Source organism: Pogona vitticeps, chromosome ZW-PAR (genome assembly GCF_051106095.1).
Source record: "Pogona vitticeps strain Pit_001003342236 chromosome ZW-PAR, PviZW2.1, whole genome shotgun sequence".
NCBI classification, from domain to species: Eukaryota; Metazoa; Chordata; class Lepidosauria; order Squamata; family Agamidae; genus Pogona; species Pogona vitticeps.
The window spans coordinates 10,803,799-10,830,425 of NC_135800.1; the positions used below are offsets into that span (position 1 = coordinate 10,803,799).

The 26,627-nt window shown below is 53.4% G+C and overlaps 1 protein-coding gene across 9 annotated transcripts in view; it reads left to right on the forward strand.

The window, feature by feature from the left end:
- EHMT1 (euchromatic histone lysine methyltransferase 1) overlaps positions 1 to 26,627 on the forward strand; it is a 114,590-nt gene that overhangs the window by 64,381 nt on the left and 23,582 nt on the right. For all 9 annotated transcript variants that reach the window (XM_072984980.2, XM_072984982.2, XM_072984979.2 and 6 more), the window contains 9 exons: positions 976 to 1,096; positions 2,879 to 3,013; positions 6,265 to 6,410; positions 13,131 to 13,274; positions 16,471 to 16,697; positions 18,254 to 18,421; positions 19,584 to 19,666; positions 22,043 to 22,149; positions 23,257 to 23,379. In XM_072984980.2, coding sequence (XP_072841081.2) covers positions 976 to 1,096; positions 2,879 to 3,013; positions 6,265 to 6,410; positions 13,131 to 13,274; positions 16,471 to 16,697; positions 18,254 to 18,421; positions 19,584 to 19,666; positions 22,043 to 22,149; positions 23,257 to 23,379 — 1,254 coding nt within the window. The remainder of the gene's footprint in view (positions 1 to 975; positions 1,097 to 2,878; positions 3,014 to 6,264; positions 6,411 to 13,130; positions 13,275 to 16,470; positions 16,698 to 18,253; positions 18,422 to 19,583; positions 19,667 to 22,042; positions 22,150 to 23,256; positions 23,380 to 26,627) is intronic.

The window sequence follows — 26,627 nt, forward strand, 5'->3', positions numbered from 1 at the left end:
CTTTTCTGCTTGAATGTTCGGCCCCATTGAAATTGAGCTTGCATTGATCTTGAAAAAGGAGAAGGGTTTGAGGTCGGTTTTCTCTTGGCCACCAAATGTGGAAGTGCCAAACGCCCAGAATTATTCAGTAGGTTGATTCTGAAATTGTGGGAAATAGCTGGAATGGCTATTTCTGACTGCCCTGGAGAACGGAAGAAATTTTGGCAAGAGGTGAATGCAAAGTTCTTCTTACTGCACCCCCCCCTACATGTTTGATCAATTAAGTCAGAAATCCAGCTTGACTTGCTCTGTCTTTTAGATGGGGTGGTTTCTAGGTTTTGCTATCGTTACATCCTTTATTTGAGAGGTATTCACGGGCGTTTAATTCCTAGTGCTTGTGTTTAATTTTTATATGTATAAAAGGTTGTGCTTGTTTTTTTTAAATGAGCAGTTCAATGTGAAGCTATCAGGGAAGGGCCCTCGTGGTTCAAAAACTGGGTGGCAGATATTTTAAATGAACTGCTATGCAGCTGGGTGCCAGACGTTCTTATTTATTTATTTATTTTGGTACACTGAGCCATCAAACAGAAGAGCAGATGTTGGAGAAAAGTCGCAACATGCCTAATAAGAGAGGTCTTGCCAAGCTTGCTTCGCTTAACGAGCCCCCCCTCGTTCTCCTTCTCTTGGCAGCAGCATCTCTGAGTCGTCTGGGGTCATTTGGCTGACCTCTGTGTTTTTTATGCCCAGCCTTCGATTGCAGGGGTGGGGTGGGGGGCAGTCCTGGTGGGAGATGATGGGAGGGAGGAGTTCTCTTCCAGCCGCTGTGGCGCTCCGTCCCTGGCCCAGGGGTATGGAATCCCACGGCGATTTGTAGAGCGGCTGTGTTTGGCCACACGGGAGGTGCCCCCCCTCCTGGCCCCGGTGGCATTCAAAGAAATGTGGCAGGCAGGAGGGGTTGCCCCATGTCCTGACGCCGGTGGCGGCTTGATCTTGCAGAGCTCCGAATCCAGCCTCAAGAAGAAGATCCTGAAACGGAAAGGGAAAGCGGAGAGCCCGTGGCTGAAGCCCACCCGGAAGAGGAGGCGGAGGAGTAAAAAGAAACCCGCCGGCGCCCTCGGTAACGTGGCCTTCCGCGTTGTCTCCCACCCACCCCCTCCTCGCTTTGTAGGGGTTGAGTAGAAACCGCCAGGCGGAGGTGGGTAACCCTGGCGCCGCCTCCCAGGTATTTTGGGGCTCCACGTTCCATCAGCCTTAGCCAGCCCTGCCAGTGGGCAGGGATGATGGGTTTTGGAGTACCCCGGAGAGCAGAAATTGAATGTACCCCTGTCCTGCAGTCCTCACTTCTTTTTCCTGATTTCCTAAGGTGTTGCGGGGGGGGGGGGTCGGGGGGAGAAGTCAGTATTTGACAAATGGACGTGGGCCCTGAGGCAGAGAAACCAGCGAACAAGCCCCACCCTCTCAAGGGAACCGGCCGGGCCCCTTTGCTCGCTCTAACCCAAGAGGCCAGGGGTCCTGTGCCTGGGGTGGGTGCAGTGGGCCCAGCTGAGAGGAGGAGGAGGGGGGGCGCTCCCAGGTTCTTCCTTTTGAGGAGGGTTGGGCCCCTGGTTTCCCCTCTGGATCCTGTTGGGCTTCGGCTTTCATCAACCCTGGCATTTCTGGATGTCCAAGAGACCAGCGAGATCTGGAAGCCTGCCTGTTGTGGAGGGCTGCACGGGGCAGGGAGGAGAAAGAGGCCACCTTTTCTGTTGGCTGGACAGCAACCCTCGTGCAAGGTTCAGGGTCTCACAAGTCACTCGCCCTTGTGACTGCACTCAACCCAAATGGCCCCCCCAGAAGCCCCCTTCCTTGACGGAGCTCCATCCTGACGCCTCCCCATCCCAAGCAGGAACCCTTGAGTTGCCGGCCATGGAGTTGGCCACCGGCAGCCGCTCTGAATCTTCTTTCCACGGCAGCTGTGCAGGGCAGGGATTTATGACCCAGATGCTCTCTGCTTCTCCCCATCTGGCCAGCATCCCCTGGGTCGGATGAGCTGGGCGGGGGCGAGAAGGAACGTGGAGTTGGGGGTTGAAGAGCGGGTGGGTGGTGTCTCTACGTGGCTCTGGTAGAGGGTGCACAGAGAGACCAGTCCCGGTTAGAGGTCCACACATTCGTTTCTGTTTGCAGACAACGCCCTGCTTTGTGTGAGGCAGTAGTTAGAACATCCCCCTCCTTTTGGTTCTGAGTGGTCACCTTCTACCTTATTGGTGGCATTAGTATTGCTGGAGTGTCTGAGATCCAGTCTTTTGCATCAGGGAGTCAAGGAAAGCCAGGTGGCTTTCTCTCTTGCCCCTTCCTTCCTTCCTAAACACCTTCCTTCCTTCCTTCCTTAGATCCATCATCAGCTCCTTCCTTCTTTTCTTCTACTCATCATCAGCTCCTTCCTTCCTTCCTTCCTTCCTTCCTTCCTTCCTTCCTTCCTTCCTTCCTTCCTTCTATTCATCATCAGCTCCTTCCTTCCTTCCTTCCTTCCTTCCTTCCTTCCTTCCTTCGTCATTCCCCTTCCTGTGCAGTACAGGAGCAACTAGTTGTCCCCGGACGAGAGGACTTCTCTTGTTCCTGGTGTGGCTGGTGGAGGCTAAGATCTTTTATCCCGGCTGTTAGCAGGGCACCGGAAAAAAGGGAGCGTAGGGTTCTCAAAAGATTGCTTGGCCCAGCGCTTGCCTTTTAATTATTCGAGGGCTGCCTCTGTATTTACAGATCCTTCAGTTGCGTGGTGGCTTGCGTTCTGTCTGCTGGAGATGAATGTGGCCTTATAGAGAGACAGAGGGAGAGAGAGGGAGAGAGAGAGACACACACACACACTCATCCATGCATATTTCTCTCCTGGCTATATAAATATCTGTATATATTTTCATCCCAGGTTCGGAAGCCCCCTACAAGCCCCCTTTGGAGAGCCAAGGAGGAGCTGGGCGGGAGAACAGCATGGAGTACCTGGAGGTCCCCCTGGATTCCTTAGATCTCCGGGTGAAGGGAATCCTCTCTTCACCATCAGAAGGTGAGTGTCAGCTTTCTAAAAATGGCCATGTTACCATTTTGGTTCTTTGTTTCCTTGGATCCGTTTCTCTGTATTAAGAGGATGCCCCCTGGTGGCCGCTAGTCGGAGAGTGAGGCGTCGAAGGCCTGGTGTTGCGAAAAGAGTGGGGGGGAAAAAAGGGAAAAGTGGGTGGCGGAGGAGGAGAAGAGAAAAGGCGCCATCATGGCCATGGGGATGAGATGGATAGACCAGGAGGAGACTGGAGGAGATTCGAGGAGGGGGGGGGGGGGAACGCCCTCCCATCCAGGGCCCTGGAGTGAGTCCAGGAATGGGTGGGGAAAGCAAGGGCGTCCAAACCGTGCCAGGATGCTCACCTGGCGGGGACCTCCTCTCACGTCTCAAGGATGAGAAGGCTCCTGGGGGATCTTGAGGGTGCTCCAAGGCCTTTGTTGGGGGGGGGGGCTTTCAAAACTCCCTGCCCTCGTTGACTCCTTCGTACCCATTTCCAGAAGCTGGCTGGCTGGCTCTGTGTCCCTCTGCGTCCCCTTGCGGCCAGGCCAGCCACAGGCATCCGGTGTCCTCTCCAAGGCTGGCAAAGTTGGGTTTGGCTTCTCTTTTGGTCCGTGACTTGGGATGAACGGCGCATCCTGATAGCGGTGCCTTCCTAAGCCTGCCTTGGCCAATCCCGACCCCTCCCTGAGGAGGCTTTGCTCCTTCCCTGCTGGCTTCTGCCTCTCTCTCTCCCCCCCCCCCCCCCAATTCTGGCTTCTTCTCCCTCCTGCTCTCTGGCAAAGGCTTCCCCAGCCAGGTTGGGAGGCAGCCAAAGGCCAACACAGAACGTGAGAGGGAGAGACGGGGGGGGGGGCTTGGCTGGCTGTTCTTCAGAGCTGGACGGAGAGCACGGGGGTGGTTTTTTCCTCCAGGCAGGTGGGGCACCTGTTGGTTGGGGGGGTCCAAGGTTCGGGATTCCACTAGAGGAGCTGCTTCGTTTCCTCACCTCTCTGGGCTTCTTGTTACCTTGGTTGAACGGAAGGGTGGGTGCAGGATTCTACCTTGGCCTTCCACTCTTCAGGGGCTCTCTCTCTCCCCCCCTCCTCTCTCCCTCCCTCCCTCTCTCCCCCTGTTTATGTATCAAGGCTGTAGGAGGGTGAACAAACTCCTTGGTTCAGTGGTGCAAGATCTATGGCTGTGTGAACGCTTCCTTGAGGGGATTTGAGGGGGGATTTCTCCTCCTCTCATAAGAACCTAAGAGGGCTAAGGGCCGATCTAGTTCAGCTTCCTGGATCTCACCGTGGCCCTACCAGGTCCCTCTGGGAGCCCACGAGGCCACTAGATATAACTCTCTCCTGATCCCCCTCTTCCCCTGCCTCTGGCCTTTGGAGGTCCCTCTCTTGGAAGCCTGGAGATGATACGTCCCCATCATGGCTTGTCACCTGTGATGGACTTTTCCTCCAGGAATCTGTCCCATCTCCCTTTTCAAGGCATCTAGGCCAGATGCCATTCCCCACATGCTGTGGCAAGGAGTTCCACAGACGAACAACACACTGGGTCAAGAAATACTTTCTTTGGTCTGTCCTCACTCTCCCAACCCTCCGTTGGAGTGGATGTCCCCTGGTTCTGGTCTTGTGCGAGATGGAAAAGAGCTTCCCTCTATCCACTTTTTCCATCCCCTGCATAATTTTATACGTCTCCATCATGTCCCCCGTTGGACGCCCCAAACGCTCATCGGGGAGGCGCCCCAGCCCAGTCACCATTTGAGTCGCTCTCTCCAAACCTGTCCTGACTTTTTGCCTCTGGAGGGATAGGAGAGCGACCATGGATTTCAAGAGAGACCCCTGCTGCACATTTCTCTGCTCTGGGGAAGGACCGAGGATCCGCTGAGGCCGCCGTGGCTTCTGACTCCTTCAGCTGCAGCCAGGAGGGCCCAGGCGTCTCGTTCTAGGCAGTGTCCTTCGTTCGGGAAGAAGAAAGAGGCTGTTTTGGAAAAAAAGAACCTGGGGTCTGTCTGGTGCCCCGGACTCCGTGGAGTTCAGCCAGAGCGGCTTTCCTCAATTTGGTGCCCTTCCGACATTTGGGATGACGACTCCCAGCGATTCTCGCTTGCTGGCTGCCCTGTTCCAGGGCTGGGGGGGTGGGCTGATGTGGAAAACCTCCAGAGGGAACACGGAGACTAAGTTGGATGGTTGGGCCAACACAATAAAAGTCAGCATGGCTCTCTCTCTCTCATAATATGAAACTGTGTGCGTTTTTATTTTCCAGTTACAAGACCAATTCTGCTTTCCCTAATATTCTTTCTCTGTCTACTGCCTTTCCTCTCGAGGCGGCCTGTTGGGTTCTCCGTGTCCCAACGGGATCCTCATGACTTCCCTCGCGCACACACCGTGAGTTGGGTTTTGCTTAAGAGATCCTGACAGGCCCCCGACTCGTCTTGTGAATGTCACGGCTAGCTGGGCATTCGAACCCAGCTCACGCAGACAGGTGGGTGCTCAGATATGCACCCGTTAGCGCCTTGCTAATTAGCGGGAGTTTCCCCGCCATGATTTTAACATGGTTTTCCTTGATGCAAGAGTCAATTGGCAAGAAGGTTCTGGCCCGGTGCTGTTCCAGGAAGCTGCAGAAATGGGAAGCCTTCCCAGGCAGCTTTGCCAGATTAGAAGGAAAGGCAACAAATAGACCAGCAGACAAAAGAGTGTGCAGATCTCTGGATGCTCTCTCTTGCCCCCGTTGGACAACAACAGATGCAGAGGTTGGTGACTCAGTTGCTGAAAGATCATCCTTAAGTCGCCTCCGGTGCCAACGCTCGGGGTTCCTTGCAGTCTGGCATTTGTGCTTTGCCTGCCCCTCCGTTCCGCTCGGCACCTACACGCTTCTCAGGGCCTAGTGAAGATGAGTTGATTTGCATCGGTTGTCCTGGGCTGTCGCTTTGCTTCTGACTTCTGGTGAGCTTGTCAACGAGCCCTCTCCAAAATGCCCTGTCCTCAACGGGCCCTGCTCAGCTCTTGCAAACTTCCTTGAGGGAGTTGATACATCTCACATTGGGGTCTTCCTCTTTTCCTGCTGCCTCCCACCTTTCCCAGCAGGACGGTCTTTTCCAGGGAATCCTGCCTTCTTGGGATGTGCCCGAAGCAGGACCGGCCCTCCGCTTCGACCTTTCTGCCTCCAGAGAGAGTTCAGGCTTGTTTTGATCTCGAGGACCCACTGGCTGGTCTTTCTGGCAGTCCAGAGTGGATTTGCTAGCTTCTTCTTTTAATGCTTCTTCATTATTTCCGCAGGTCTTTCCAACGGCCCCAGAGCCACGGAGGCGGACAGCCTTCAGGAGGTGCCCCTCTGCAGCTGTCGGATGGAAACCCCCAAAAGCCGGGAGATCACCACGTTAGCCAACAACCAGTGCATGGCCACGGAGAGCGTGGACAAAGAGGTAGCATTGATTCCTTCTCAGCCTTCCTCTGCGGCACGTCGTGGGGAGCTGTAGAGAGGGTTGGAGCTGGGGGGGAGGTAGGTAGGTAGATACTGGTGTCCCCTTCTTTGACCTGCTAGTGATTTCCAGGAAACTGGAAAGGATTTCTAATTATCCCCCCCTTTTTTTTCATGGTAGCAACACCCCAATTGACCCTTCTTCTTCTTCCTCCTAAATCATCATAATAATCTTAGAATGGCAGAGCTGGAAGGGACCCTCGGGGTCATCCAGTCCATCCACTGTCATGTCAAGAAGGCCCCAGTGGGGGAATCGAACTCCCAACCTCTGGCTCCGTAGCCAGGGGGACGTAAGCCACTGAGCGATCCCGCAGTTCTTTGTTACTCCTGAAAGGAGAAAATCCAAGGAGACCGGGAGTGGGTTCCTTAGGCAGAAGGACGGTGAGCTGAATTCATTCCTGGGGCTCAGAATCGAAGCCATATGTAGCTTTTGCACCAGGCTCTGGGTCAAGAATCTTGCTTGGGGTTGTAGTGAATGGAGGCCAGAATCCTCTTGTCACTTTACACAAATGGTGTAACTTTGGCAGGGCAGTGAATTGCCCCAAGTTAAGAAATTAGCATACGATATGACCTGGTGGATGCCCAGCGATACATCGTGTCTGTGCTGACTCCTTTAACTTCGGGCGCTCCTCTAACCAAATTTGCACAGTTTGCGTTACGCTCACTGGTGTGATGAATAGGAACTGCTGAGTAGCCGTGGAGCCCGAGGTTGGGAGTTCGATTCCCCCCACCCCCATGGGCCTCTTTGACGGGCTGGACTCAATGCTGATGCTGATTTTGGCCAATTATAATAATAACAGCAACATAAATCTCAGAAACCTTGTGTGAGTTGATGGTGACTCAAGCTGTGTAGGCAACCTCTGCTTAAGGTAGCGCTTGTAGGCAGGGGCCCAGAGAGAGATGCTGTACAGTGAAATCACAATATGGAAACAATATTTCTTGGGGGGGGGGAAATCCCATTTTAAAAGCCCAAGGTCTGATAAAGCAGTGCTGTTTCAGCTGCTTTCTGAAATCTCAGCAGAGAGGGAAATCCAGCTTTTCTTTTCTCGGAGGGAGGCTCTGCGATTGAGGTGGAAAAAAGGGTACAGCACGTGGTCTCCATCGGTGATCTTAGATTTTCAGAGAGGCGACTCCTACAGAGGAAGGGGAAGGGGAGGAAAAAGCCCCCAGAAGAGCAGAAGCCGCTAAAAAGAGGAGGCTGAAAACAGGAGGCGCAAAGCTAGCGGTGGCACCGTTAAATTGCAGGCAGCGAGGGTGGGAAAAGGGGGGTGGGGACCCCAGGCAGAGCAGAGGGGGTGGGAGTGAGGGAAGAAGCCTGCCGGTCAGTGTGGGAAATATTGGCCCAGGCCTCTCCACCGGAGGGCTTCCCAGCCGGAGGGACTCCAAATGCTCTTGAACTAAAACTGCCCCCCAAAAGTCACAGCTGGGCTGGGCTGGCCAGGATTTCTGGAAGCTGCAGTCCAAGAACACGCCTGGGGAATCCAGGTTGGGAACACCCAGGGTCCGGCCAAGGCTCATCCAGCAAACAGGGACGTGCTTCATAATACTTGGTTTCTTCTCATTCAGGGAGTACAGGCCAACACCATAGATCCTGAGGAGCCTTTCTTTCCCCGCTTCAAGATAGCCCCCAAATTTATCTTACAAGGACATCCTTCCCGGAGCCCTCCCGTGGAGCCACTGACCTGGTCCTCCCTTTGTCCCTCCTCTTGGGGGCAGCACATGGGGAGGGGTCACCAAGCCAGCCCTGGCCAGACCCCTCCTGTCTGGCCTTCCGGCCGCGGCCCATGCCACCCCTGTCTTTTTTCAATTAACTAGTGCCAAAGAAGTAGCTGATCAGGAGATAATGGGGAGATAGATTGTTGTGGTTTAGTCCTTAAGTTGTGTCCAACTCTTTGTGACCCCATGCCTTCCTGTCTTCCACTGCCTCTCGGAGTTTGGTCAAATTCATGTTGGTCGCTTCGATGACCCTGTCCAGCCATCTCATCCTCTGTCGTCCCCTTCTCCTCTTGCCTTCACACTTTCCCAACATCAGGGTCTTTTCCAGGGAGTCTTCTCTTCTCATGAGATGGCCAAAGTATTGGAGCCTCAGCTTCAGGATCTGTCCTTCCAGCGAGCACTCTGGGTTGATTTCCTTCAGAATGGATAGGTTCCTTCTCCTTGCAGTCCAGGGGACTCTGAAGAGTCTCTTCCAGCACCACAATTCAAAGGATCAATTCTTCAGCGGTCAGCCTTCTTTATGGTCCAGGTCTCCTGTACAACACTACTGGAAAAACCATAGCTTTGACAAAGCGGACGTTTCTCGACAAGGTGATGTCTCTGCTTTTTAAGATTCTGTCTAGGTTTGTCATCGCTTTCCTTCCAAGAAAGAGGTGTCTTTTAATTTTGTGACTGCTGTCCCCATCTGCAGTGATCATGGAGCCCAAGAAAGTGAAATCTGTCACTGCCTCCATATCTTCCCCTTCTGTTTGCCAGGAGGTGATGAGGCCAGTGGCTATGATCTTGGTTTGTTGATGTTGAGCTTCAGACCCTTTTTTGTGCTCTCCTCTTTCACCCTCATTAAGAGGTTCTTTAATTCCTCCTCACTTTCTGTCATCAGAGTGGTATCATCTGCATATCTGAGGTTGTTGATATTTCTTCCAGCAATCTTAATTCCGGTTTGGGATTAATCCAGTCCTGCCTTTCGCATGATGTATATTAGTTAAATAAGCAGGGGGACAATATACAGCCTTGTCGTACTCCTTTCCCAATTTTGAACCATTCAGTTGTTCCATATCCAGTTCTAACTGTTGCTTCCTGTCCCACATATAGGTTTCTCAGGAGATAGACAAGGTGGTCAGGCACTCCCATTTCTTTAAGGACTTGCCATAGTTTGTTGTGGTCAACACAGTCAAAGGCTTTTGTGTAGTTTTGGAGAAACTCTCTGGCTCTCTCCATAATCCAGCGCATGTTAGCAATTTGGTCTCTAGTTCTTCTGCCCCTTCAAAATCCAGCTTGTACTTCTGGGAGTTTTCGGTCCAGATACCTGGAAGGGCATTCTTTGGCACTGCTCTTCTTTGGGATTGGGATGTAGACTGATCTTTTCCAATTTTCTGGCCACTGCTGAGTTTTCCAAACTTGCTGCCATATTGAGTGTAGTGCCTTAACAGCGTTGTCTTTTTAAAGGTCAGCAACCACACTATCTGGGTTGTCCAGGACATCAAAATCTTTGTGGTATAATTCATTGTATTCTTGCCACTTCTTCTTGGTGTCTTCTGTGAGGTCCCTACCATTTTTGTCCTTTATTATGTCCATCTTTGCACAAAAGGTTCCTTTAACATCTCCAATTTACTTGAACAGATCTCTGGTTTTTCCTTTTCTATTATTTTCCTCTATTTCTTTGCATTGTTCATTTAAGAAGGCCCTCTTGCCTCTCCTTGCTATTCTTTGGAAGTCTGCATTCAATTTTCTGTAACTTTCCTTATCTCCCTTGCATTTTGTTTCCCTTCTCTTCTCTGGTATTTGTAAGGCCTCGTTGGACAGCCACTTTGCTTTCTTGCATTTCTTTTTCTTTGGGATGGTTTTTGTTGCTGCCTCCTATACAATGTTACGAGCCTCTATCCAAAGTTCTTCAGGCACTCTGTCCACCAAATCTAGCTCCTTAAATCTGGTCTTCACTTCCACCATTGTACTCATAAGGGATTTGGTTTAGATTATACCTGAGTAGCCCAGTGGTTTTTCCTACTTTCTTCAGTTTAAGCTTGAATTTTGCTCTGAGAAGCTGATGATCAGAACCGCAGTCAGCTCCAGGTTTTGTTTTTGTTGACTGTATAGAGCTTCTCCATCTTTGGCTGCAGAGAATATAATAAATCTGATTTTGATATTGCCCATCTGGTGATTTCCATGTGTAGAGTCGCCTCTTGTGTTGTTGGAAAAGAGTGTTTGTGATGACCAGCTTGTTCTCTTGACAGAACTCTATTAGCCTTTGCCCTGCTTTGTTTTGAACTCCAAAGACAAACCTACCTATTGTTCCTTTTATCTCTTGACTTTAGTATTCCAATCCCCTATAATGAGAAGAACATCTTTCTTTGGTGTCAGTTCTAGAAGATGTTGTAGGTCTTCATAGAATTGGTTAATTTCAGCCTCTTCAGCATGGGTGGTTGGTGCATAAATTGAAGATTACTGTGATGTTGAAAAGTCTGCCTTGAATTCGTATTGAAATCATTCTATCATTTTTGAGATTGTATCCGAGTACAGCTTTTCCCACTCTTTTTTTGACTATGAGAGCCACTCCATTCCTTCTACGGGATTATTGCCCACAATCATAGATATGATAATCATCTGAATTGAATTCCCCCATTCCTGTCCATTTTAGTTCGCTGACGCCCAGGATGTCAATGTTTATTCTTGCCATCTCCTGTTTGACAGCATACAGCTTCCCAAGGTTCATAGATCTTACATTCCAGGTTCCTATGCAGTATTTTTCTTTGCAGCATCGGACTTTCCTTTCACTTCCAGGCCACATCCACAGCTGAGCGTCCTTTCGGCTTTGGCCCAACCACTTCATTAGCTCTGGAGCTACTTGTACTTGTCCTCTGCTCTTCCTCAGTAGAATGTTGGATGCCTTCCAAACTGAGGGTCCCATCTTCCAGTGTCATATCTTTTAGCCTTTCTTTCTGTCCATGGAGTTTTCTTGGTAAAGATACTGGAGTGGCATTGCCAATTCCTGCTCCAGGTGGATAGCGTTTAGTCGGAACTCTCCACTATGACCTGTCCATCTTGGTTGTCCCTGCATGGCAGAGCCCATAGCATCTCTGAATTACTCAAGCCCCTTTGCCACGACAAGGCAGCAATCAGTGAAGGGGAGATAAATAGATATACAGTGGTGCCTCGCACAGTGAGGTTAATCTGTTCCGGATTAACCCTCGCTGTGTGAAAACATCGCTGAATGAGGCAGAAAAGCCCATTGGAACGCATTAAACTTCGTTTAATGCGTTCCAATCGGCTGATTTACTCACCGTTCAGCGATGTTTTGCAATGGCCAGCAGCCATTTTCGCGCCCTCCCCTCGCTTAACGAGGGCGCGAAAACGCTGCGCGCGGCCATTTTGGGGCTTCCGGCGGCCATTTTGTAGCCGCCAAACAGCTGATCGCGGGTCGCAAAGTGAAGGTCGGTAAGCGAACCGCTTACCAACCTTCGCTCTGCGATTTTCGCCCTATGCAGGCATCGGTGTGCGATCGCATTTGCGATCACAAAACCGGCCTCGTAGAGCGAATTCATCGCTCTGCGGTGCACTCGTTGTGCGAGGCACCACTGTGTTTAGCTCCCTCTCTTCCACCCAGAATGGAATTCTGTCTCTTTGAGATGATAGAAGAGGGTCATCAAGTCAGCCTGGGTGGTTTGGGGGCTGATTTCCTTTCCCCCACCTTCCTTTTTATAACATCCATCTTGATTCTCATTCATGGTGAACGAGGTCCAGGTGGGTGGGGTTCCCATACTTAAGAAGGGGAAAGAGGAAAGTAATCCTGATTTTGGTAAAGAAAGTTGGCGTGGTTGGCGGTTGCTGTTACTTCTGTGACTTGCTTGTTTCTTGTTCCTTAGCTCTGTCGTCCACTTTAGAGACAGGACTTGGGCTTTTATTTATTTGCTTGCTTGCTTGATAGCATTGAGAGCAGCGGATGAGGAAAGGTGCCACTCTGCACCACGGTGAAGTGTGTTCATATTTCAGGAATACAGTAAAGGGAGTCTGGGTTGGTTTTATGTATTTCTTTACACATTTATCTGATTTTTTTTCATCCAGCCTGGCTTCCCTTGTGGGAACCCAAGGCAGCATATCAAAAATTTAAAATCAAGAATTAATTGAGACTTGATTGAGACTTAAAACTGTAGCATATGCATATTTAAAACATTTTTTGAAAAAGTGAATGGGTCTCAGTTGATTTGTCAGAGCTTGCCCGTCCTTTGATGGAGGCCACCGGGAGGGAGGGAGGGAGGGCTGCTAGAAACGCCCCCCCCCCCGTTCTCTTCGCCTCCCTCTTCCCGAGCCCCCCGGGCTTTGTTTTAAGTCCACCCCTTCAGCTGCTACCTCTGCCAAAGGTCTGGGAAAGGCAGCGCTCTCTAAATAGGTGTCTGAAAGAAGCTTTAGGGAGCCTTGCTCTTTCAAATTAAGGCAAACGAGAAGGCATGGCCCGGGGGTCGGGGGGAGACACTTCAGAGTCCCCAGGGCAGGGGAATTAAGGCTTTTTCTAAAGCGCCTTTTCGCGGGAGTGTTGGGGAGCCTGGCCTCCCCAACCTGAAAAACCCCAAGGGTCTTCTCTCTGACGAACGAACCTTTTCTGCAACCGGAAGCAAACCCTGCCTTGCCAGTGGATGTCACGGAGCGGGCACAATCCTTTTGCCATCCACGGTGCTGGGCCTGAAGGCTTAGATTCGGTGCAAGGCTTGCTGGATCTCCGGAGGCGTGGTGGGGCTTTGCTCCGATCCAGCGTTGTCCAGAGTCCTCCTTTCCAACCGCCAAGCGTCGCCGAGGCTGCCGAGGAGTGGGAGGCGGACATCACTCCTGAAGGGCTGTCGGAAAGCTCTCCCAACGCCGTGTGCGGGCGTGCGCTCAGCGCACTTTTGCGGGGGAGCAAAGAAGGCTTCCCTCTCGCTCTCACCGGCCCCTTCATTTCCCCGTCTTCTCTTCCCAGCTCAGCCGATGCACCAACCGTGTCCTGAAGTACGAGCTGATGCGCCCCTCAAACAAAGTCCAGCTTGTGGTGCTGTGTGAAGACCACCGAGGGAGGATGGTGAAGCATCAGTGCTGCCCGGGCTGCGGCTTCTTTTGCACGGCGGTAAGCCTCCTCTGGAACCGGCCGGCGTCCGCGCGGCGTTTCGGTGGGAGGAAAGGCGACGGCTGCCGGTCGGGGAGAGGAGCCACCGGAGGGTTCTGACCCTTCTCCCTGAGCCCTCGAGGAAATACCCTGGTTAAGGCCAAGGGTCCACCCGTTCCAGAAGCAAAATCCGCTTTTCCCGTGGCTGTCTGCTGGCCCTCTTTTATGGCTCTGCGCTTTGAAGCCATGCCTGCTGCAGCAGAAGCAGTGGTATTGTTTTAAAGTCTCCTGCTTCGGGATCTGGCGTTTTTGAGGAGACTCGTTGCATCGGAGTCTGGATCATGCCCACAACTTGTCTAGCCAGACCAAAGATAGTAAAGCCCAGGTTATTAGTTCATAGGTGACACACAGGACCAGGAGCAGAATGTAGCAGACCGTTTCCCTGCCTCTGGACCCACTTCAAGGTTCATCATCATTCCCTCCCCCCCCCCCAATGAATGGTTGAAAGTCAGCGCTGAGTGTGGAGGGGCTCAGGTGCCCTGTGCTTCCTTCTCGGGCAAAAACACCCCTCCTGCATGTTCTCAGGGGCAGAAAATGACCTCCTGTGCCTTTGGCGTCCTTGCTGCTCCTCCTGCCGAGGGATCAGGCCCGCAACCAGGCGTTGCTACCCCTCGGTTAAACTGCAGTCCCGCAGCCAGCACTCCGCTCACACACACCCCGGGGTCCCATCCCAGGCAGCCGGCTCAAGGTCGGCTCAGCCCTCTATCCTTCCGGGGTCAGTGAAATGCTTGCTGGGGGGGGGGGGCTGAGGGCAATGTCTGGGCTGCAGAATGAAGCTGTAAACCGCCCAGAGAGTGCCGTAAGCGCTGGGGTGTGTGTGTATAAGCTGCATGTTTTCCTGCATGGGAGACTGGGGGTCCCGACCCAGAGCCTCTGGGCGTCAGGAATAGGGTGCCTCTGGAGCATTCAGTGGAGCCCCTCTCCCCCTTGTTTATCCCCCGTGTCTGGTCTATAGGAAGGCACTGCTCCTGAACCTGGCTTAACTGTCCTGCTTCGTGGTTTCTGTAGTAAACCCTCCCACACCTTTTTAGCGGTGAGCCCCGAGCCGCCTGTGTGAGTCCTTCCCCGGCTTCCCCCAGCTTTGTTCTCCCAGTAACCCTGCGAGGTAGGCCAAGTGAGGAAAGAGGGAGCGGCTCAAGGTCCCTCGGTGAATGCGGTGGCTCAGTGGGAGGGGATTACGAGAACCCGCACCGTCTCCTTACTTTTGCACGCTTGTGATACGGCCTCTGGAGGTGTTGATAGATGCCTTTCAGAGGCCGGGAGGAGGGGGGGGGCTCTCTGGGCTGTCCTCCAAGCCAGACCTGGGGAAGGAAGTCCTGCTCCTCACTCATCCTTCTCGGTGGGTCTCCTCTGCAAAACCACAGGGAATGAAAGCCGTCAGGGCTGCCCTGGAAGCGCCTCTTGGAAGGAGTGGGAAGTCCGCATCTTGATCGATCACCTGGCAGGTGGAATTCTCCCCTCTTTCCTCCTTTGGGAATTAGCCTCCTCGCTGCAACCTGCCCTCATCCGTGTAGCCGGGCCGTGGGGGGGGCAGCAAGTGGGGAGGGGAGGGAGGCCTGGAGGCCTTGGGGTCTCTCCTGGCCGCTGCTTATCCCGAAGGAGGCTCCCTCAGCAACACCCTTCAGGCTTAGTGGCCGTGTGGATCTTTCAGTCGCTAAGGGAGCACCTGCAGCTACAGTGCTTGTTTTCCCCTTCTTCATTTGCAAAGCCTTCCTTCCTTCCTTCCATTCATCATCAGCTCCTTCCTTCCTTCCATTCATCATCAGCTCCTTCCTTCCCCTATAATATTCCAGGTAAGGGGGAGGGCTTGAACGAGGCTGCCTTCCACCTCTTGCATCTGGGGAGCTCCTGCCCTTTGCCCTCACCTTCCCCCACTTTCTCCTTTTCATGCACCGCCTTTCAAGAGGGTGCACCCTTGGGCTTTCATCGGAGGAAGACTGAGAATCGGGTTTCCTTTCCCTTCTTCTGCCCGTGTGGTTTCTGTCCAGGGCCTTGGTTTACAGCTAGTGGCAGAGGGGGTGCCGAAGCCCGGCCCCATTGCCCAGGGCGATCCCCCAAGGCGCATTGCTTGCTTCTGAGGATGGCGGAGTGGACACCTTTTTGGGGCGCTGACTTGCCTCTCCCCTCTGGCTTTCCCTGGGATTGGCACGAGCGGCTCCTGTCGTGCAGGGCCCTTTCACAGGCTCCCATGCCCTGCAAGAGCCACTGAACCCAGGGAGGGTTGCTTTTCTGATTCGGTGGACTGACTCCCATCGGGATTAGCGCCTGGACTTGAGCTCCTGACATGTAAGGGAGGCACCTGCAGATCCAGGGGACATGGGCTGGCCCGTGGGGGAATTGAGCTTCCGACCCCTGCCGTCCAGCGCCCACCTGGCTGAGCTCTCCCAGGGAACCAGTGGCCACATCTGGGCTAGAGCGAGAGGCGGTTTGGCTCCGTCAAGGGAGGAAAAGCTTGAAAGAGAGAATCGGAATGAGTAAGACACGTCGGGCATTCTCTGCGCTGCACATTCTTCAGAATGGGGTCTGGCGGTGGCGGTTGCCGGGTGGCGCGTGGCCGTCTTTGTGGCTTGAAAGCCAGGGTGAGCTGTGGCGCCTTGAGAAACTTCTCGCTTGGCTGAAGTTTCCTTGGGAGCATCCCAACGATTCCTACCTGATGGAGAAAAGCCACGCTGTGCCTCTTTTCGTGGGGCCCTCGGCAAGCCCATTGTAGTAGGACCAAACAGAGAGCGAGTCTTGTGAAAATGTAAAGGTGCTTGCTTGTTGTTTGCCATCGGTTTTGACGGAGCGCCTCCGACAATGGGGTGGAGTTCATGTGAAATGCAGGTGTCCAGTCTCCCAGAATCCTCCCACAAGTGTCTCTGGAGGGTATTGTGGAATTGATGACCCTTTAACCCTTCCAGAAATGTTCTGTGCCATGTGGCTGGTCCTGCTCTCCCGATCCGGCAGTTGCTGTTGGACAGGAGCACCAGTTGATGCCACAAAGAGAGGGAGCGGGTGGTTCCTCAAGAAGATGGCATTGCCCCTTGGTCCTTGTCCGCCATACCACGGAGACGAGGGATTGATGGGGTGGGTGCCCAGAGACCTCCAGGGAACAAGGTCGTTTCCCCGTCTCTGCTACAAGGTATCCACGTTGCCCTCTCGGGTTCTCTCTCTCCAGGGGACGTTCATGGAGTGCCAGCCAGAAAGCAGCATCTCCCACAGGTTCCACCAGGACTGTGCCTCCCAGGTCAAAGGCCTGAGCTACTGCCCGCACTGTGGGGAGGAGGCCTCCAAGGCCAGAGAAGTGACCGTCGCCAAGGCCGACACCACCTCCACCCTCTCGCTGACCTACGAGCCGAAGAAGCCGGGCGCCTCGGAGGGGAGGGCGGACACGACCACGGGAAGGCAAGTCCCACCTGGGCGGCCGGGGAGGGGACGTCACCCCGGTTGCTTGGTGAGGCGTTCCGCCCTGAACGGGCTTGTCATTGCCTGGTTCCACACACACTTCAAATCTGAGCGGTGGCACGAGTATCTCGTTCTATGTTCCCACAGAGAACTGGCACAGATTGGCCGTGAGGGGTAGTGAATGCTAAAGGAAAGGTGAGTGAGGGCAAGTCAAGGATGAGTGAGGGCAAGTCAAGGGCGAGTGAGGGCAAGCCAGGGACGAGTGAGAGCAAGCCAGGGACGAGTGAGAGCAAGCCAGGGATGAGTGAGGGTAAGCCAGGGACGAGTGAGAGCAAGCCAGGGACGAGTGAGGGCAAGCCAGGGACGAGTGAGGGCAAGCCAGGGACGAGTGAGGGCAAGCCAGGGACGAGTGAGGGCAAGCCAGGGACGAGTGAGAGCAAGCCAGGGACGAGTGAGAGCAAGCCAGGGACGAGTGAGAGCAAGCCAGGGATGAGTGAGAGCAAGCCAGGGACGAGTGAGGGCAAGCCAGGGATGAGTGAGGGCAAGCCAGGGACGAGTGAGAGCAAGCCAGGGACGAGTGAGGGCAAGCCAGGGACGAGTGAGGGCAAGCCAGGGACGAGTGAGAGCAAGCCAGGGATGAGTGAGGGCAAGCCAGGGACGAGTGAGAGCAAGCCAGGGACGAGTGAGGGCAAGCCAGGGACGAGTGAGAGCAAGCCAGGGATGAGTGAGAGCAAGCCAGGGATGAGTGAGGGCAAATGAACAGTCACTTGGAGTGGCGAGAGTAGCAAGGAGAAGGCATGGCTCCACGCACACATACACACATAATCACCTAAATCTGGAGGTGATTGGGGCGATTCCATCTTTGGCTTTTCCAGGTGCAGCATTCCTTGAACCTTTGGTTAACAGCCTTGTGCCTACCCACATTCCTTTGCCAAGAAGGTGCGATGACAATATCAGGCGAGGGGAGGGGAGATCCCCATGGGAGGAAGTTTTGTTTGTGTGCAAATGAAGTGGAGAATGCCCTTTTTTGGCAGATTCTCAGTAGAAGCCTGTCCGGTTTTCGGAAACGCTTTTGGAAACTTGGTAGGCGGTTCCACACGTGTGTGTGTGTGTGTGTGTGTGTGTGTGTGTGTGTGTGTGTGTGTGTGTGTGTGTGTGTGTGTGTGTGTGTGTGTGTGTGTGTGTGTGTGTGTGTAAAACCGCTTACCAAGGCAGAACGTGCTCCAGCTGTGACTGCAAGGAATGGCCTCGAACTTGGGAGGTTTAGGGTACTAACGTGTGTGTTGAAGTTTGGGAAGGCGCCAGAAAAGCAGCTCGCCTGCCGGCAGTTTTCCAAAAAGATTTTTTTCCCCTCCCATTGAACCGTCTCTGCCAACCGTGGCAGGCGTTGGGTCGCAGCCTTTCAGAGGAGGAGAGCACGCCACCCCATCTGATCCTTGCGCGGAGCGAATACCGGGGTGGCGTTTGACTGTTTCTGGGGTTTGGACTTACCTCTCCTCCTGTTTTGTCCTTCTGCCTCCTCTCCTCCCCCCCTCCCCTCCCCCCCGGCTGAACAGCGGGACGGGAGCCCAGGCGTCCGAAGAGGGGAGATCCGAGAGTTCTTCTGCCGAGGGTTTCGACTTGGCCGGGACGTTGGCCTTCTCCAAAGCAGCCCCAGCCGGCGTCTCCCAGGGACCGGTGAAAGAAACCCTAGAAAGCGCTTTGATTGCCCTGGACTCGGAAAAGTAAGAAGTGGGTTGCCCTGGAAGGGGAAGGGGGACAGGAAACACATCACAGCGCTCTCGGAAGTGGGTCTGGAAGCTGGCGGTTCTGTTGTTGGTGTGGTCTGTCGTCTTCCCTGCAGCTCCCCAGCCCTGACGTGGCACTTTGGGGCTCGCTTGCTCGCTCCCTCGTTCCTCGCCTGTTGGCAGGGACCGGCTCTGCCGTTAGGCAGGGAGAAATGATCCCTACCTAACAGCTATGGGCTGTTCATGACACGAAAGGGCAGCGAGATATACAACTTACTTTGTTTAGCACAACCTCCTATTTAATGAGGGCTTTGGAAACAAAGGAAAAACTTCTGAGATGATGATGGCTGTAACAGCACAATCATTCTTCTCCCACCAAGCCCTGATTTTGATAGCAGGGGAGGAAATTGCATCCTTTCTTAACCAGGTTTTTGGCCTCGTTTGCAAAACTAACTGAGGTGGCTTAGGGGACTGCATGCCTTGAAGCACAGGCATTGTGTTCTGCTGGGACTCGGGCAGCAAAATAAAGGTCTGGGGTTGGCCCCAGATTCAGCGGAGGGCGGCTGTGGTTTTACCAAGCTCCCTTTGAATGGTTTCATGGGAGGAGGCCGTAGGGGAGGGATGAGTGAAGGCCAGCTGGGATCTGGGAGGAGAATCTGGGGTTGAATTGCAGGCAGAACATTCAGTGCCTATTGCTCAGTAACTGTGACGCCCAGATGGACCTTGAGGAGCCACAACTTTCATTGTTACGACTCCCCCTCCCCACCCCCCCCACCCCCCGATGCAGGATACAAAGCTTCTGAGCCTGCTGAGGGGCGCTCTGCCTTTGTGCTGAGATGGTATCGTTTGGGTTGTGTTTCACTCCGTACCCATGGGCGCAGAAAGTTACAGATGGGACTCATCCACAGTTTTCGCACGTTTGTTGGGATGCTGTGGCAGAAGGGGTGGAATTTGATGCGGATCGCATTGCTGAGACATGTGTGATTTTGTGATTCTTACTTTGTGTGTGGGGTGTGTGTGTGTTGTTCCAAGTCTAGGGAAATGGATCAGTGCCTTCTAGTTAGGAAGGAACGGCTGTGTCAGGGCAGGGCCGCGCTCCCTGCCGTTAAGGATCCCTCCCTCCCTCCCTCGCCCAGCAAATCATCTTGTCTTTTGACAGACCCAAGAAATTACGGTTCCACTCCAAGCAGTTGTACTTCTCCGCCAGGCAAGGGGAACTGCAGAAGGTTCTTCTTATGCTGGGTAAGTCGCCTTGATCACACACACCCTCCACCAAAAGGTCTCCCCGTTGCAGAGGAGTTTCTGTTCGCAGGTGGCCTTGATGGGCCCTGTCGCCTTCGAGCAGGGCAGCGCCTCTGCTGTGTGCAAGAGAGGGGTTTGATCCGAATCCCCCCCCCGCCAGCTCCTCAAAAGGAGAGGGTGGGCCTCTCTCTTTTCTGGTTCCTTTCCAGGAATCAGGCGGCTTCCAGGACGGCAGGGCTCATAGTTGGTCTGGGACCACCTTGACGGTCCAGAGGCGGCTCCGTCCTTTGGAATCTGGGGTGGCGAGCGAATCCTTGGCTCTCGCTCAGTGGGGCCACCCAGGGCTCCCGGTCTCTTCTCTTTGGCAACGTGGTGCCATTTCTAGCCGTGGTTTCTTCATGTCTCACGGGACCTGCTCTTTGCTGGGCCTTTGGCATTATTCATGAGCGGGCAAGTGGCTGGAGTTAAGTGCATCATCCCTGATGGAGAGGAAGAGAGAGAGGTTTCCCTGGCAAGCAATCATCCGCCGTCGAGGGCACCAGAGCAAACTCCCAGCGCCAGCCGTCTTCAGGGGCTGCTTCCCCCTTAACGGGTAGCGAAAAGCTCACCCGCTCGTCGCCCCTGTCTCTCCACCGCAGTCCGTTCTCATAGGGCAAGATCCTGGTGTGATCTTGGAAACTCCCAGGGAGGAAGGGGTGTGTGTGTGGCAGAGCTACACTCTTTGATCCGTGATCTGGAGAGCCTGTCCAAAAGGCGGCTATGGTTAGCAGTGTTAGAAGCTGCAAAAGACCCAAACGAGTAATTTCCAGGCACAAATCAGAGTGCTGCTTTGTTTGTACCTATAGAGCCCTCGACGGCTTGGGTCCGAGCGGTCTCCAGGACCGCATCTCCCCTTAGGAGCCTGCCCGGGTCTTGAGATCACCAGGGGAGGCCCTTCTCTCGGTCCCATCATCCTCGCAGGTGCTCTTGGTGGGGACATGGCAGAGGGCCTTCTCTGCTGCTGCTGCTTCCAGACTTTGGAACTCCCTTCCACTGGAAGCCAGGCTGGAGCCCCATCTTTGCTGAGACCTTTCTCTTCAGGCAAGCCTTCTCTGAGTGACCAGCTGCCTGAGAAGTGTTTTTATATATATAAAATATATATAAAATGTGTCTCTGTGTGTGTATGTACACACACACACACACACACACACACATATACATACATATACATACACACACACACATATATATATGTATTTTTATTATTTTTAAATCTGTTTTAGTAATGCTTTTATGTAACATTTTTAATATAATGTTAATTTGATTCTTTTAAAACTGTTTGAATAACATACTGTTATTAGCTCTTAATGATGTGTCTTTGACACAATAGCTGCTTTGGGCATCCTTTTTTTTGGAAAAAAAGATGGGGTAAGCAGATTATCAGTCAAGCCACCAGCCAAGCAATTAGTGGCCAGAATCCCGGGTGAGGTGGGAGGGTGGGGGAATGTGACTTGCACATAGAGGAGATAAACTACACAACCCACTGCGACACATGGTTGTGGAGGTGCCAGTTCCGGTTCTGAGGCCCGTGCCTGGTGTTCAGATGGGAGCGGACCTTCTGTGATCGTGGCCTCCTAAGTTAACCTTGGTTCACCGGGGCGAGTCGTGTTGCTGATTTCCGGACATGGAAAACCCAAAATCGGATGGTGGCCAGGGGGTTAGCTGGAGACCCCCAAAGGCCCCGCAAGCCGAGGCCTGAACCCGGCAGCCCTGCCGCCTCTCTTTTCGGAGGGACCCAAAACAGGGGCGCCTCCTGATGAAGGTGGGGCGCTCTCGTTTTGTCCAGCCCAGGAGCAAGCAGGGAGCAAGCCCAAGTAGAAAGATGCTTTGAGCCGTCCAGGATCATCTTGCGACTTGTTCCAAAGCTGTGGCCCATCACGGTCCTGGTTTGGGAAATCACCCATCTTAGAAGACTCCCCGGTAGGTTTGGGGAGCTCTCGTATCCATGACAGGATGAGTCTAGCCAGGAAGAGTCACTTGGTGGAGGTCAGGAATCGAGGCAGGGAGGTCTCTCCCGCTTGTGTCGGCCGCCTGGCGATCATAGTGGAGTGGAGCGAGAGAGAAAGTCTGCCGAGGACGGGAGCGTCGTCCGAAACCCTTGGATATCGGTGCTGTCTGACAGCACAATCTCTGTCTGCGGAGGTTGCCTCATAAGTCCCTCCAGTGAGCAAGGATGATCAAGGAGCTAGATTGAATCTTGCTCCCGGGAATGTGTCAGGAAAAGAACCCTCGCCCCGCCGCCTCGGCTTCCCACCGTGAGCTGCCAGCCTCTCTCTCTCGCTCTCTCTGTTTCTCTCTCAGCTGGAAAAGCCCCCCTGTTATTTTTAACTTTTGCAGTGGACGGGATTGATCCCAACTTCAAGATGGAACACCAGAACAAGAGGACCCCTCTTCACGCTGCGGCGGAGTCAGGACACGTGGACATCTGCCACATGCTGATTCAGGTTCGCCCTATTTACCCCCCTCTTCCTTTTCCAAATGTGGGGCGGAGGGGAAGGCAACGCTGGTCCCTCTCTACTAGCCAGGCACCCGTTGGCCGGCTTCCTCCAGGCAGCCGCACCTGATCCACCAGCAAGATTGCTCGGTTTTTACCCTTCCGTTAAACCAGTGGTTCCACCGTTTGGTCACCCCCGGTGCTCTTGGACTGGGGTTCACCACCAGCTGTGCTCGCTGAGGTTTCTGGGAGTTGTAGTCCAAGAACCCCCAGGCGACTCGAGGTTGGGGGCCGCTGTGTTCAACAGATCTCGGTCAGCTTGTAAGTGAACAATAATGGATCCTGCAAGATCTATATCCCTGCTAGACGTAATATCGATTTAGGAGTCTCACTAAGTGCACATTGATGCAGTAGGCAAGGCAGGCACGTGGGGGAACCGCTCTACGCCGTTCTGGCTGGCTCGGTTTCGTCTCTGTCATAGGTTCTCTGACGCCACCCCCAGAGATCCCTGAGTGGCGGCCGGAGAATGGCAACTTTGGGGCGGAGACACTCCCTCCTCCGCCTTGGCGTTTGCCCTGAGCTGTGGCCGGGCTCTCCAGGGTTCTGCCCCTGTTTCTGGGAAAGGGTTTGGCGTCTTCGCAGCAGTTAAAAAGTTCCAGACCAAAAACTGACCGGGCTCAGGGCTTCTGAAAACAGCTGGAGCCGCCAGCCTGGACTGAGCTGAAGACCCCACCATGCAACGGTTCATATCCACGCCGCTCATTCCCAATGAATGAGGGGGAAAGAAGCTACATTTCTGGGGCTGGTGTAGTTGATGGCAGAAAAATCCTCTCTCTGCCTCCCCCACCCTGTCAGCTCACCAGAGTTGCCCGCCCCTGATCTTTCCAGATGCATAGAGAGTGGCGGCCGCCGGGATGATGGCAGCACCACAGAGGATGCGATTTCCCTCAGAGCCCGTGCTGTAGGCAGCCAGGAAGAGCCCGCGGGGGGGGGGGGGGGATCTGAGACCATGAACAGACATTAAGTCTTGACTTTGCTTCTCTCTCTCTCTCTCTCTCTCTCTCTCTCTCTCTCTCTGTGTGTGTGTGTGTGTGTGTGTGTGTGTGTGTGTACACAGGCCGGTGCTAACATCGATACCTGCTCTCAGGACCAGAGGACCCCCCTTATGGAAGCTGCGGAGAATAACCACCTGGACACAGTGAAATACCTCATCAAGGCGGGGGCCTTGGTCGACCCCAAGGTACCGCTTCCGCCTGGGCGTTTCCCCCTTGTTTCCCTTAGAGGCACCTGGGGCAGCTGTGGCCCCTCGCTCGAAAAGGACCGGCGGTTGTGGGGTTCCCAGAGCAGAGTCAGGGATTTTTATCCCAAGGTGGGGGTTAAAAGAGGATCATTCCCCCCCCCCAAATCCTTCATCCCAGGTCCACAGAGGAGCCCCTGCCCACCCCCACCCCGCATGCTTCTCTCTTGCTTGGGCCCCAGGATCATAGCTCAGGTCAAGGTGGGAAAGCTTGGGAGGAATTTGGCCTTCCTGGAGCTTTTGCCCGCCCCGTGGGGGGGGGGTGTCCCTCATTGCTGCTCTCGCTGGGAGGTGGCCCAGTTTTAAGGGACAGGCTTTTCTCCCCTTCTGTCCTAACAGAGTTGAAATGTCTCTTCGGGGGCTTATTCATTGCAAGCCGCAAGCCGCCGCTGTTTTCAATCCCCTTTTCCACCCACCCTAGAACATGGCCCTTGGAAGCGTCTCTAGAACAGGATCTTGCCCTCGGCTTGGAAGTTTTTTGCCTGCCCACCCGCAACTGATGCAGGAGCCTGCCGACAGCAAAGAAGAGGGACATGCCAAGGGTGTGACCCCAGAGCTGGGGGGGGGTGTGTCTCTGGGCGAGGGTTAGCTACTGCCAAGGCAAGGGGCCCTCGGCCGAGGGGGCCTTTTGCCTTCCGAGCAGGGTGTCCCACCGAGATCACCCGCCTGAAGGGAGGGGATTTTCCCAATGGCTTGGACATCAGATCCCATCATTTTCCATCCCGGCCGTTCTGTCTGAACCACAGACACCTCAGCGTGCCTCGCCTGGGAGGAAAGGCCTCTCCTGGAAGGCTTTGAAGCGCGACGAGGCCTCGCTTCACCCAGACTTCCTGTTCGTGCCCCAGTGCTCGCTGGGGGCTTTCTTCTGAGCAGGAAACTCGAACCCACGCCTTCCAGTTGGAGGCCTTCCTCCCAGAGGAGACACATTTAGGGGTCTCTAAAGGGTCTTTTAGGTGGAACTCCTGGAGTTGAGATTTGTTGTTCAAGAAGTCCAGAAATCCTATTCCTTCCTCCTGTCCCTTCCCGTTCTTAGATACTGTTAATTCAGCCTGTAAGGCAGCTCCCTTCTCTCGTGGCGCCTGCCCATCCTAGGAGCAGGCCTACCTACTTCCAAGAAGCCCCAAGAGCAGTCCCCCAATTTGCAACCCAAGTCGCTGGCCGGTGCTAGGAAAGAGCCTTTCCGGCTCGGGGCCTCCTCGACAGATCGTCGCAAGGAGAGCCTGGGCCATTTGGGAGAAGGGCCGGGAGGGCATCGTCAAAACTCGGCAAATGCAGGCAGGGTTTCACAGCCGGCTCAGGCAGATTCAAGCGGCGCAGGTTGAGTTCACTGTGTTCTTCTTCGTGGCCTCTGCGAATCACACCCTGAGTGATCCGCGCCTGCACAGAGCCTCATTGGAAAGTTCTAGAGTTTCTGCGGTAGCAAAAAACACGTTTGAATAAGGCCCTTCCTCCCTCGTATACCTTGGTGCCAAGGCTCCCCTTTCAGTTTTCTTTCAACCGCCGCGTTGAGAGCCTCATAGTTCTGCTTCTGTGAGTAAAAGAGAAAGAGAGTTTATTCTTGATTCCTTCCTGTTATCCATCTTTTTTCTTTAAACCTTTAGATACAAATTCATTATCATCAGATATATATTTTTTTCTTTTCTACTTTGCTTGGCCTCCAGCCACAGGACCCCCCTCAATCATCGTTTCACCCCCTTAAATTATTTTCTCCTATTCATGGCCCCTTTGGGCCTGTTTAAACACAGCGTGGTCTGTGATAACAAAATGCCGCTCTCCGATGGCCACGCCAAGTGTCTTTTCTGCTTGGGAGAGGCACACCAGACATCCTTCTGCCAGCATTGTAAGAACTTCAAGCGCAGTGTCCTCCGTTCTCACTTATCCAGATTAAAACGCCGTCTTTGGGAACAATCCCTTCCACCAACCAAAATGGCCCAACCTCCTTGTAAGGCCACCTCTCAAACCAAAGCAATGGAGAAGGCTCTTTGTGAAGCCTCAAAGCAACGTCCATCGACCACACCATCCCACTCCGACACTCCGTCCACTTCATCTAAAACTTCAAAAACCCATAAATCAAAGAGCTCAATACCAACATCCTCGATATCGAAGCCCTCCACTAAACATCAAATGTCCAACGAAGCCTCTTCGGTTCCGGAGCCTTCTCCACCTAAAAGACCTAAACAGAATAAATCTAAAGCTGCAGTCATCTCTCAGCAGCCTCAACAAACCGCCGAATCAACCTCTATTGGTTCGCCTTCTGATGATGATACAACTACTCCAGTACACATCTCGGTGCTTCCGTCTCTACTCAGCTCAACGATCCTAGACAAAACCAGCCTCTTCCCATACCATGTCTAAACGAATCGATAACCTCTACAGAATCTATGATCCTAGAGCTCTGTTTCTTCAAAAACAGCCAGCTCCACCCTCTATTTTTGTCAAAGCCTCACAATCCAGATCTCAACATCGAGAAACCCTCATACCATCAAACCACTCCACCCATCCTGCCCTCTGGAAACACCTACCTGTCTGGGAATCCATCACTACAGATGCCTGGGTACTGTCCATCATCCACCATGGCTACCACATCCATTTCTTCCATCTTCCTCCAGCAACACACGTCATCACTCCACCATCTCCAACCCTACAAGAGGAAATAAGGAATTTACTCCTCAAAGACACCATACAACCTGTCTCACAACACAACAAAGGGTTTTTCTCTCGCTATTTCACCATACCTAAAAAGGACGGAGGTCCTTCACCCTATCTGAGACCTACGAGAGTTAAACAAATACATCATTACCACAAAGTTCCGTATGGTTACCCTCGAATCAGTTCTCCCTTTACTCTGCAAAAACGACTGGTTCTCTGTCATAGATCTCAAAGATGGATACTTCCATATTTGCATACATCCTTCAGACAGAAAATTCCTTCAGTTTCAGCTAGGATCACAAGCCTACTAATTCAAAAGGCTTCCTTTTGGTATTGCAACAGCTCCAAGAGTATTCACCAAGTGCATGGCACCAGTAGCTGCTTACCTCAGGTTGCAAAAAATTCTCATATTTCCATATATCGACAATTGGCTCCTCGTAGCTTGAAACCTACAAAGATTATTCATTATATAGTGGCATTCATAGATTCCACACAAGCCCGCACCTTTCTTCCTCCAGACAAGAGAGAAATCTCATCGCATC